This window comes from Bos javanicus, chromosome 12 (genome assembly GCF_032452875.1).
Source record: "Bos javanicus breed banteng chromosome 12, ARS-OSU_banteng_1.0, whole genome shotgun sequence".
Lineage (NCBI taxonomy): Eukaryota > Metazoa > Chordata > Mammalia > Artiodactyla > Bovidae > Bos > Bos javanicus.
The window spans coordinates 20,723,566-20,737,087 of record NC_083879.1 but is presented as its reverse complement, the minus strand read 5'-3'; the positions used below and the strand labels follow the sequence as shown (position 1 = coordinate 20,737,087).

Here is a 13,522-nt window from a genome sequence, read left to right as displayed (position 1 = left end):
AGCCCATCAAGAAAAGACAAAACACAGTACGATCCCACTTGTATGAGATTCCTAGAGCAGTCAAGCGCATAGAGACAGGAAGTAGAACAGTAGTTGGCAGGAGCCGGAGGGAGGTGGGGATGCGGGGTTACCATGTAACTAGGACAGAGCTTCAGCTCTGCAGGATGAGAAGAGCTCTGCAGATGGGCAGTGGTGATGGCTGGGTGCAGTAACACCCTACATACATTTACATTTAAAAAGGATTCAGACAGTCAACTTCACTGCTGTGTGTATTGTTACGTGTATTTTACTACAGTCAAAAAATGTTTTTTAGAAAGTCTCTGGAGGCCACTTAGTCTCCCATTTGCATCCTCATCAGCACTCATCTCCCTGTCCTCATGGCAATGATGACCCCAGTATTTAGGGACTGATTGTTTAGATAATCTCCTCGCTGCGTGAAGACGACAGATAAATGAACTGGCATGGATGAGATCTTAAAAGCTCTCCAGTGAAGACAATCCCCAAGACTGAACCTGGCTGCCTTTTCAAAAGGTAACAATTCTGCTTGCCAGGATTTCTTGCCTTTTAAAGGTTACTTCCTGGTAGCTCAGCTGGTAAAGAATCTGCCTGCAATGCAGGAGACGTAGGTTTGATCCCGGGTTGGGAAGATCCCCTGGAGGAAGAAATGGCAACCCACTACAGTATTCTTGCCTGGACAATTCCATGGACAGAGAAGCCTGGCAGGCTACTATGGGGTCGCAAAGAGTCGGACACAACTGAGCAACTTTCACTTACTCACTCAAATGTTACTTAAATCTTGGTGGCCCAGTGGTAAAGAACCTGCCTGCCAATGCAGGAGACGTAAGAGATGCACGTTCAATCCCTGGGTTGGGAGGATCCCCTGGAGGAGGGCATGGCAACCCACTCCAGCATCCTTGCCTGGAGAATCCCGTGGACAGAGGAGCCTGTTGGGCTACAGTCCATGGGGTCATACAGAGTCAGACACGACTGAAGTGACTTAGCATACACAAAACATTCTGTTTAAGCCAGTTCTCTCCTCTGCCTTCTGAGAATGCAAAGAACAGCCAGTGACCATCTATGGAAGAAGTCCTCCAAAGGACTTAGACACCACTGTTAAATTCCCTTGCCTCTCCAAAGACATGGAGTGATCTACTTTCCACATTGTCCAGCCTAAAACTGCAGCCACATTCTCTTGGTGAAACCGACCTTTGAGTCCTCAACTGTGCCTCTATGTGTCTGGACAGACCCCAAATTGCTTCTTAAGGTGTGGACCAGCCCATGGCACTCCCATGGTAGACCTCTAACGGAGGTGGTAGGCTACTATTCAGGCCTGTGTCCTTTGCAGGCTCCTCAGAGCATCTCAAGAAGATGTCAACACACAACCCAGCTCAGGTGAGTCGCAGGACAAATGACTCCATCCTTTACCAGCTACATGGGAACAGGTGTACTCCAGGGACTGGGCCGGGAATAAACAAGCCAAATTCACTGTCACTTAAAATCTACCAAAAACTTGGCTGTGAGAAACAACTTTGGGAAGACTGAAGGTGTATCCCTCCCTTTGGGGTTAAGTCCCCAGGAGTTGCAGGTGGGACCACCTGGTTTTGCCCAGCCTCCCTCTGCGGGGTGTCTTTGTTGCACTACGCTGACTGGGAACCCTGCCCACCCTGCAGGTGCCATGTAAGGAAGCCTTGGGAGGCCTCCGTGCAGTCGTTCTAGACGCACAGTTGAAGGCAGGCTACCGACGCCTGGATGGACGTGAGAAGGCGTGGGCAATGCTGCTCCCAGGACTCAGAGTCAGCAATCTGAAGTGCAATCTATTTCTCTCTCGTGGACTCTAAATTGCATCAGTGATGATGTTGCATTCTGGTTTTGCTGCTGGGGAACTCAAAATCAAATTGGGGTCCTATTTCTGGAAGAATGCTGTGCAACAGAACTTTCTGCAACGATGGCAGTGTTCTGTATGTGTGCGGCCCAACATGGTAGCCACCAGCCCCATGGGGCTACTGAGTACTTGAAATGAGTGAGACTGCGGAACTAAATTTTTTTATTTTAACTTCAATGTTAAATTTAAATGGCCACGTGTGGCTAGTGGCTATAGATTCCATGGCAAAGTTCTCAAGTAGGGAATGACATAAATCTTGGATCTCACAGATGGTTTACCTTACTTTCCTAACATTATCCAAATTTCTCCTCCATTTCAAGTTTCTTTGGTATTTAATTATTAATATTTAATTATCTTTATTAATCTTCTGGTGTGGCCTGTATTTATCAATCAACCTCAGTCTTTTCAAAAAAATGATGTGGGATCTCCTTATAAAGACAAAAGCCCCAGATAATGTGGCCATATTCCCCCCTTTTTGATCACGTATGCCCCCACCCCTTTGTGCAATCTGGAGTAATCAATATGTTCATTTCAGGGAAGGGGGTCCCACGAGCAGGGAAAGAGAAGCCTCCTCTTCTGTTTCTATGCTTTGTTTCTTCATCTGGGTGTTGCTCAGGCAAAGGTTTAATTTGTGAAAATTCACTGAGCATGGATATATGATTTGCACTTTTCCTTGTATATATCATTTATATGATTCTTCAAGAAAAAGTAAGGAAAATGTATAAAGAGAACCTACTATGTTCAAAGTACCATGTTCTAGTGTGTGTAACACAGGTCTTGGCTCCAGAAAGCTGTAGTTGCGATCAGCAAGCATTAATGCAAATTTCTGAGATATATTTTATAGACAGATATCTTGGGCAACTTCAGAGGCTGGCAACTCCCCACCCACCTACCTTTCTGCCTGTCCCCCCTGAGTCAGGCAATGCCAAGAAAGGAGAGGTGAGCTTCAGGAGGTGGAAGGCTTTCTTTCCATCTAATCAGACACTAAAATCCTCAACGAAATACTGGCAAACCAAATCTAACAACAAATTAAAAGGATTGTACACCCTGATCAAGTGGGATTTATTCCAGATATTCAAGGACTCTTCAGTATATTCAAATCAATCAGTGTGATACACATCAACAAACTGAAGAACAAAAACCATATGATCCTCTCAATAGATGCAAAAAAGGCTTTATGACAAAGTTCAATACCCACTTACGATAAAAACTCTCTAAAAAGTGGGATAAGAGGGAACCTGCCTCAACATAATAAAGGTCATATACTTCATATCTACAGCTAACATCATACTCCATGGTGAAAGTGGAAAGCATTTTCTATAAAATCAGGATGTCCACTCTTGCCACTTTTATTCAACATAGTTTTTGAAGTCCTCGTCAGGGCTATTAGAGAAGAAAAAGAAACAAAAGGAATCCAAATTGTAAAAGGATAAGTAAAACTGTCACTGTTTGCAGATGACATGATACTATAAATAGAAAATCCTAAAGTTGCCATCAGAAAATTACTAGAGTTCATCAATGAATTTAGTAAAGTTGTGGGATACAAAATTAATACATAGAAATGTCTTGCATTTCTATATACTAGCAACCAAAGATCAGAAAGACATATTAAGGAAACAATCCCATTTACTACATGGCAGAAAGTGAAGAGGAACTCAAAAGCCTCTTGATGAAAGTGAAAGTGGAGAGTGAAAAAGTTGGCTTAAAGCTCAACATTCAGAAAATGAAGATCATGGCATCCGGTCCCACCACTTCATGGGAAATAGATGGGGTAACAGTGGAAACAGTGTCAGACTTTATTTTTTTGGGCTCCCAAATCACTGCAGATGGTGACTGCAGCCATGAAATTAAAAGACTCTTACTCCTTGGAAGGAAAGTTATGACCAACCTAGATAGCATATTGAAAAGCAGAGACAGTACTTTGCCAACAAAGGTCCATCTAATCAAAGCTATGGTTTTTCCAGTAATCATGTGTGGATGTGAATGCTGGACTATAAAGAAAGCTGAGCACTGAGGAATCAATGCTTTTGAACTGTGGTATTGGAAAAAATTGATGCTTTTGAACTGTGTTAATGGAGAAGACTCTTGAGAGTCCCTTGGACTTCAAGGAGATCAAACCAGTCAATCCTAAAGGAAATCAGTCCTGAATATTAACTGGAATAGTCATTGGAGGGACTGAGGCTGAAGCTGAAACTCCCAATACTTTGGTCACCTGATGTGAAGAACTGACTCACTGGAAAAGACCCTGATGCTGGGAAAGATTGAAGGTAGGAGGAGAAAGGGATGACAGAGGATGAGATGGTTGGATGGCATCACCGACTCAATGGGCATGAGTTTGAGCAAGCTCTGGGAGTTGGTGATGGAAGGGACGCCTGGCGTGCTGCAGTCCATGGTCTGGCAAAAAGACACAACTGAGCAACTGAACTGAACTGACTGAAGGAGGTAAAAGACGAAGTCAGAAAACTATCTGGAAAGAAATCAAAGATATACCATATCCTTGGATTGGAAGAATCAATATTGTGAAAATGACTATAATATCCAAAGCAATCTACAGATTCAGTGCAATCCCTGTCAAATTACCAGTGGTATTTTTCACAGAATTAGAACAAAAAATTTCACAATTTGTACAAAAACACAAAAGTCTCCAACTAATCAAAGCAATCTTGAGAAAGAAGAACAGAGCTAGAGGAATCAGGCTCCCTGACTTCAGACTATACTACAAAGCTACCGTAACGAAGACAGTTTGTTCCTGGCACAAAAACAGAAATACAGATCAATGGAACAGGGCAGAAAGTCCAGGGATAAACCCACACACCTGTGGCCACCTAATCTGTGACAAAGAAGGCAAGAATATACAATGGAGAAAAGACAGTCTCTTCAACAAGTGGCACTGAGAAAACTAGGCAGCTACATGTAAAGGAATGAAATTAGAACACTTCCTAACACTATACACACGCAAAAAATAACACAAAATGGATTAAAGACCTAAAGTAAGACCTAAATACAAAACTCTTAGAGGAAAACAGAGACATTCTTTGATAGGAATTGCAGCAAGATCTTCTGGGACTCACTTCCTAGATGGACCTATTGTCATACAGAGGAAAGGCGGAAAGAGAAAGTCAAATATCATATAATATTGCTAATATGTGGAATCTAGAAAAACGGTACAGGTGAACTTATCTGCAAACCAGAAACAGTCAGAAATGCAGAAAACAAACTTACAGGTTACCAGGGTGAGGGAGGGGGTGGAATGAATTGGGAGATTGGGATTGACATATATACACCACTATATATAAAATAGATAACTAATGAGAGCCTACTGTATAGGACAGGGAACTCAACGCTCTGCGTGTGTGCTAAGTCGCTTTGGTCGTGTCCGACTCTTTGGGACCCCGTGGACTGTAGCCCACCAGGTTCCTCAGTCCATGGGATTTTCCAGGCAAGGATACTGGAGTGGGTTGCCATGCCCTCCTCCATGGGATCTTCCCAACCCAGGGGTTGAACCCACGTCTCTTTTGTCTCCTGCATTGGCAGGCATGTTCTTTACCACTAGCGCCACCTGGGAAGCCCACTCAATGCTCTGTGGTGACCTAAGTGAAAAGGAAATTCAAAAGCAAAGTGGATATATGTAGATGAATGACTGATTCATTTTGCTGTTCAGCAGAAACTAATGCAACGGTGTAAAGAAACTATAAAAAGATAAAAGAGTGAATTTTACAAAAAATAATTCCAAATTCTTAAAAGAGGTTGAGTAGGTCCCAGAAACAAACCTCTCAGCTTTTCTCCTTCAGAGGAATTAAACACTGAAGGAGGTCTCTGAAATATGGACTGTCGAGTCAATGGGGCAGGATGAAGAAATAAATGCAACCTATATTTTAAGAAAGCAACTAAAAACTACCCAGCCAAGATCGTCTTCAGTGTATAACCGCACTCAAGTGAACAAAAGCATGTATGTTGAAAATGAAACTCGGGAACCACACTGCTAAGGAGAATGTGGGAAAAAAAGGTGCTGTTTCCACTGCGTCCCTCCTCCCACAACCAAAACATCTTAATTTGCTAAAGACTGAAGCATATAAATTTTTACTTTTAAAAGGAACTTAAAAGAGTTGGACTGACTTCCCTGGTGGCTTAGACAGTAAAGAATCTGCTTGCAATGTGGGAGACCTGGGTTTGATCCCTGGGTTGGGAAGACCCCCTGGAGAAGGGAATGGCAACCCACTTCATTATTCTTGTCTGGAGAATTCCATGTATAGAGGAGCCTGATGGGCTATAGTCCATTGAAGTCACAAAGATTTGGGCACAATGGAGCGACTAACACACACACACACACACACACACACAGGTGGGCAGGTGTATCAAGCTAGAGCAGAGAGCGTCTTTCTACAGTGATGCAGTAACAGTAACCTATTCAAACAGCCATAATCAAGAACTGTGAGAGGGGACCATTATTCATTTCTTCCCACATTAATTTAACTCTTTGACATACTGCCATTTTGGACAAAAGCCCAAATTCCTGAAACCCCCACGATACAAATCTTTTACTCTTTTCATACTTGGATGCTCTAAATTCAAAAGCCTGTACCCATACAGATTGTATAGCTATTTAAATCTGTGACTTTTCTTTGAAATATTCTTTCAATGGTTCCTTCGAGTGGGTTTCAGGCCAAGCTTTCTTACTTTATTCTTTCATTTATATTATTACAGGGATTGAGGGGGGAAAAAAGTATTCTAGATAACACAAAAAGGAAAAATTCCCTCAGAAACAATCACATTCATTTTGGACTTTTAGTATAAACAAAGTCCTTTCATTAATTTTTACTTATGCAAATGCATTATGTTTTGCATAAAGAATTGGCAGTCTTCAAATACAGAAGAAAACTTTTCTCACATTTCAAGAGAGATTATAAAACAGGTACAGAAATACAAAGGATCATAAAAGACTAGTATAAGCAACTATATGCCAATAAAATAGACAACCTAGAGTAAGTGGACAAATTCTTAGCAAATTTCCTGAAACTGAACAGGAAAAAATAAAAAATATGAACACATCAACCATAAGTACTGAAATTGAAACTGTGATGGAAAAACTCCCAGAAAATAAAAGTCCAGGACCAGATGGCTTCATAGGCAGATTCTTTCAAACATTTAGAGAAGACTTAACACCCATCCTATTCTGATACATTGCAAAGGAAGGAACACTCCCAGACTTATGCTGTGAGGCCACCATCACTCTGATACCAAAACCAAACACAGATACCACAAAAAAGAAAATTATAGGCCAATACTACCAATGAACATGGACACAAAAATCAACAAGATAACTAGCAAAATGAATCCAGCAATATATTAAAAGGGTAACACACCATGAAAAACTGGGATTTATCCCAGGGATGCAAGGAGTTTTCAATATTCACAAATCAGAATGATACACCACATTAACAGACTGAAGAATAAAAACATATGATCATCTCAACAGGATGCAGGAGCAGAAAAAGCTCCTGACAAAATTCAACACCCATTTATGTTAAAACCTCTCCAGAAAGTGGGCATAGAGGAAAACTATCTCAACATAATAAAGACAAAATATGACAAACCCACAGCTAACATCATACTCAAACATGAAAAACTGAAAGCATTTCCTCTAAGTTCAGGAACAAGACATGGATGTCCACTCTCACCACTTTTATTCAACGTAGTTTTGGCAGTCAGAGAAGAAAAAGAAATAAAAGGAATCCAAATTGGAAAAAAGAAGTAAAACTGTCACTGTTTGCAGATGACATGATACTACACACAGAATATCTTAAAAATGCTACCAGAAAACTACTGGAGCTCATACATGAATTTGGTAGAGTTGCTGGATACAAAGTTAACACACAGAAATCTCTTGCATTCCTATACACCAACAACAATAGATCAGGAAGAGAAATTAAGGAAACAATCCCGATTTACCATTGAACATCAAAAAGAATAAAACACCTAGGAATAAACCTACCTACAGAGGCAAAAGACCTGTACTCCAGAACCTATAAGATGCTGATCAAAGAAATGGAAGATGACACAGACAGAAAGCTATACTGTATTCTTACACTGGAAGAATAAATATTGTCAAAATGACTATACTGCCCAAGGTGGTCTACAGATTCAATGCCTATCAAATTACCAAAGGCAGTTTTTTGCAGCTCTAGAATAATAAAATCTTAAAATTTGTATGGAAACACAAGACCCCGAGGAGCCAAAGTAATCTTAAGAAAGAAAACCAGGGCTGGAGGAATCAGGCTCCCTGACTTCAGCCTATACTACCAAGCTACGGACAGTATGGTAGAGTACAAAGACAGACTTATAGATCAATGGAACAGAACAGAAAGCCCAGAATTAAACCCCTGCACCTTTGGTCAATTAATCGTGACAAAGAAGTCAAGAACATACAGCGGAGAAAAGACAATCTTCAACAAGTGGTGCTGGGAGAACAGCCAGCCACATGTAAAAGAATAAAACTAGAACACTAGCACCATACACAAAAAAAGTCTCAAAATGGATTAAAGACCTAAATGTAAGACCAGATTCTATAAAACCCTTAGAAAAAACATAGGCAGAATACACTTTGACATAAATCACAGCAAGATCTTCTATTCATAGCCTACAGAAATGAAAATAAAAACAAAAATAAACAAATGGGACCTAATTAAACCTAAAAGCTTTTGCACAGCAAAGGAAACCATAAACAAAACAAAAAGACAACCCAAAGAATGGGAGAAACTATTTGCAAATGGTGCAACCAACAAATGATTAATCTCTAAAATATACAAACAGCTCATGTAGTTCAATATCAAAAACACAAACCCAATCAAAAAATAGGCACAAGATCTAAACAGATGTTTCTCCAAGGACAACACAGAGATAGCCAAAACAAAACAAAACAAAAACCCATGAAAAGATGTTCAGTTCAGTTCAGTCGCTCAGTTGTGTCCGACTCTTTGCGACCTCATGAATCACAGCACGCCAGGCCTCCCTGTCCATCACCAACTCCCAGAGTTCATTCAAACTCACGTCCATGGAGTCGGTGATGCCATCCAGCCATCTCATCCTCTGTCGTCCCCTTCTCCTCCTGCCCCCAATCCCTCCCAGCATCAGTCTTTTCCAATGAGTCAACTCTTCGCATGAGGTGGCCAAAGTACTGGAGTTTCAGCTTTAGCATCATTCCTTCCAAAGAACACCCAGGACTGATCTCCTTTAGAATGGACTGGTTGGATCTCCTTGCAGTCCAAGGGACTCTCAAGAGTCTTCTCCAACACCACAGTTCAAAAGCATCAATTCTTCAGTGTTCAGCTTTCTTCACAGCTTTCTCTCACATCCATACATGACTACTGGAAAAACAATAGCCTTGACTAGGCAGACCTTTTCACTAATTATTAGAGAAATGCAAATCAAAACTACAATGAAGTATCACTTCACACTGGTCAGAATGGCCAGCATGAAAAAATCTACAAACAATAAATGCTGGAGAGGGTGTGGAGAAAAAGGAACTCTCTTACACTCTTGGTAGGAATGTAAATTGGTACAACCACTATGGAGAACCGCTTTGAGGTTCCTTAAAAAAACAAACAGAAATACCATGTGATCCAGCAATCCTATTCCTAGGCATATATCTGGAGAAAACCATAATTCAAAAAGAATGCATATACCCCAGTGTTCACTGCAGCACTCCTTACAATAGCCTAGACATGGAAGCAACCTAAGTGTCCAACTGACAAATAAATGGATAAAGAAGATATGGTACATATATACAATGGAATATCACTCAGCCATAAAAAAGATTAAAATAATGCCACTTGCAGCAATATGGATGGACCTAGAGATTAACATTCTAAGTGAAGTAAGCCAAAGACAAATATAATATCACTTATATGTGGAATCTAAAAAATTATAGAAATAAACTTATTTACAAAACAGAAGCAGATGTACAGACTTCAAAAACAAACATGGTTATCAAAGGGGGAAAAGGTGGAGGGCAGAGGATAAACTAGAAGGTTGGGATTAACATATATATAAACTATATATAAAATAGACAATCAACAAGGACTTGTTGTATAGCACGAGGAACTCCACTTAATATTCCATAATAACCTCATGAAAAAAGAATCTGAAAAAGAATAGATATACGTATAACTGAAACACTGCTGTATACCTGAAATGAACACAACATTGTAAATCAATTATACTCCAATATAAAATAAAAATTAAAACAAATAGGGTTTAGTTCAGTGAATAATAAAGCAATATTATATCGTATTTGCATAATTCAAAGAGAAATCTGAAAATTACCTATTTCCTTTAAATTGTAAATATTTCAAGGTGACTTTTTTGACTTAAGCAATGTGGCCTAGCTATAGTTTGAACCAGGTATCTGACATGTGCCAAATTCTCACTTCATTTTGCAATATGTGGATTATACTTCTGATGTTTAACGCTAAAACCAACAGAAACCATGAAACTTTACCTGTGATTCAAGTAAATACAATCAGCCAACACCTTTCAAAACAACGTTGCCTAATTTGCTATCAGCTTTCTCCTCTCAGGTAGCCATTTGTGAAAACCGAGATGCCAAAGGCAGAGGCATTTCAGAAAGACAAAATTGTATATGCCTGGAACTGATTTACCTGTTATTAGTAATTCTAGAAAGCCTGGGTCTTGAAAGCATGTATCAGGTAGGGCATATATAGGACATTCTTAAATCTATATGCTCAATTTTGAATTCAAGAGTGTAACTTAATGACTTCTAAAGAGTTGGGATAATTGCTGGAAGGATGGGAGAAGAAAGGGGTCCAGTAATTGAACCAAGACATTAACCACAGAAGCAACAGAAGAGCCTACTGCATCCATTTCCTTCTATGTGTTTACTCCCCTCTTCCCATGCTTAATGAAACCAGAAGCCCCAAAGACATCACAGTACTCCTTAAAACGCCTAGAAGGCACTTCCCAGTAATCACTGAATTTTAACAACGTAATGCCCAGTAGCAGGAGGGTGAAGGGTGGAAAGTAGGCGAGGCACCAGAGCAAAGAAGAAAACATATCTTCTCTACTGAATGTCAACATATTTTACAATTGTCATGGATGGCTTTTCCTGAAGTTCCTTTGTGGAAATGAAGAATTCATTGGTAAAAACCGCCTACTTGTGAGGGAGTAGACTAAACAATCTTTAATAGCGAATTCCCTGGGATATCAGCTCATTCAAGATCCCCTGGAACCACAAGCATGTAGTGGATGGATGCTTATCACATGAGAGGGATCAGCTATTGCTGGCCTGGGGCACGTGACCTTGGCAGCAAAGTGAAAACCATTTAATTAGAGGACAACTTGACTTGATCTTCAAGCCAGAAAGAGGGTCACTGATCCCTCCTTTTTCTTAACTCCTTGTTTCCTAACAGGTACTTGCTAGGGTTTCAGGAAAAGCCATTTCACTTGTTTCTCTGTTATCATCAAAGGGAGACAGACACAGGGAGACAGATGGACATTCCCCCAGGTACCTGCAGAAGGATCTTGTTGCCGTCATGGTCCTCTGTCTGCCAACGCCCCTCACTGATGGGGCTGCAAGGGTTGGGCAAGAGCGGCACCAGCTCGCCGATGTCCCTGACCCGGAACTCCAGCACGGAGGAGTCGGTGGGGACCGGAGTCTGGTCACAGGGCAGTCTCTTGAGGGAAAACTGGATGTCCATGTCCAGATTGGAGAAAATGGGGAAGATGCAGAAGTCCGCTTTCTTCTGGCTGGGGCTCCGCTTGAGGATCAGCTCGTAGAACTTGAGGATGTCGGCGTAGTTGTCATGGCGACAGTAGATGGTGAAGCGCACTATCTCCTTGCCGTAGTGCACCGGCCGGATGGCCCAGAGAGGCGTCCCCGGGGCCAGCGTGAAGAAGTCCTGGCTGCAGGGCAGATAGGGCAGGAACTTGCCAGGCACGCGCTCCGTGTGGTGGTGGCGCCAGGGCGGTCGCTGCAGCGTGCGGTGCAGCTGCAGGATCGGCTCCTCGCCGTATTCCTCCTGCAGGAAGAGCACCACCGCCAGCGCCGGCTGTGCCGCCTTGGGGACCCTCCTCCGCCGGCGGCACGCCCGCCTTTCCGAGACCCTGAACAGCGGGAGGTCCGGGTGGATCCACGCCAAGACCTTGTCGATGGCCTCCTGCAGGGGGCGGGATTCCCCTGGGTCCGCGATGATGTGGATGCTGACCAGGAAAGGGTCCTGCGCCTCCTCGGTGGAGTACTCACCTAGCGACACACACAAAGAAACCCCAGAGAACACATGGTGACTACTTCATGAAGGTGGCCCGTGGTGACATGCAAGGTCTTGGCAGAAACAGAAGCTCCATTTGAACTGACTCCTTGATCTTATGAAATCCTGAACCCAAGTTCATGTGCAAATAGGAGTGTTGGGGCACCCAGCTGCCTGCCAATGCAGGAGACATAGGAGACTGGGGTTTCATCCCTGGGTCGGGAAGATCCCTGGAGGAGGGAATGGCAACCCACTCCAGTATTCTTGCCTGGAGACTGCCGTGGACAGAGGAGCCTGGTGGGCTACAGTCCACATGTGGCCAAGAGTTGGACACACGACTGAAGGGACATAGCTGGGCATACACAACAGCAGCCCCAAACTCAAGAACTATTACCCTGGTTCCCAAGCTGCATGGTATTAGGACGATCTTGGTGTGGTACTGCAGCAGGTTGAACGTATCTTCCATTAAACAACACAGTTAAGTCTCCATGCATTTGGAAAGGATACCAGGGCCCTTAGGGAAGAGCTGTACATTAAGCATTAGGTGTACAACATTTCCTTCCCAGGTGGTGCTAAAATACAGAACCTGCCTGCCAATGCAGGAGACATAAGAGACATGGGTTCGATCCTTGGGTTGGGAAGATCCATTTATACCATTTAGAATTTCCTAGGGTTACTGTAGTGCCTTCCCCCACAAATGTTCCCTATAAGCACTCCTTTGGTTTGCTTATTTCGTTGGCTTATTCATCACTTTGCTCATCCATTTAACATTTATGGAACCCTTTCTTCACCAGGTACTTCCTCTAATGGACACATCAAGCCCTGGCTGGTGAGGCATCCTGCTGGACTGTCATGCTGGTGGGGTGGCCAGGAGGTGATCGTCTTGCTGCTGGAGACACAGGGAAGAACAATCCAGGGGGAGGGGGTGAACCCCATGTTCTGTCAGAGCTTCCTAGGCCTGTGGTTTGGGGTGGGGTGAGGCATAGTTGGACCATCACTGCCCGTGTCATGCTGCCTTTTGGACCCCTCCTTGGGCCACATCCACCCAGAAGCCCGCACATCCCAAGTGGGTCAGTTCCCCTCCCCATGTCCTCTGGCAGAACATCGGATAACAAGTGTGAAGTTGATATTTACCTTGGCAACCTTCTCCCATGGGGTGAAAAGTTTGCTGGCCACCCTACTTAAGGAATGTTCAGCATATTTTATCAGATAACCTGATAAAAACCCTATTCTTATTTACAATGGCTCTCTTTTAAGTTGTATGACCATCCAAGGGAAATCAAGGAAAATTTAAGTCTATTGTGACTTGGAGGGCAAGATTCATCTAGCATCTAGATCTGTCTCCACATATATGCCTCGCAGTGTCCACTAGGGTGTT

The 13,522-nt window shown here is 42.5% G+C and overlaps 1 protein-coding gene across 1 annotated transcript in view; it reads right to left on the bottom strand.

Moving 5' to 3' along the window:
• FAM124A (family with sequence similarity 124 member A) overlaps window positions 1-13,522 on the bottom strand; it is a 121,226-nt gene that overhangs the window by 68,922 nt on the left and 38,782 nt on the right. Inside the window, exon 3 of the mRNA XM_061434669.1 lies at window positions 11,407-12,140. Coding sequence (XP_061290653.1) covers window positions 11,407-12,140 — 734 coding nt within the window. The remainder of the gene's footprint in view (window positions 1-11,406; window positions 12,141-13,522) is intronic.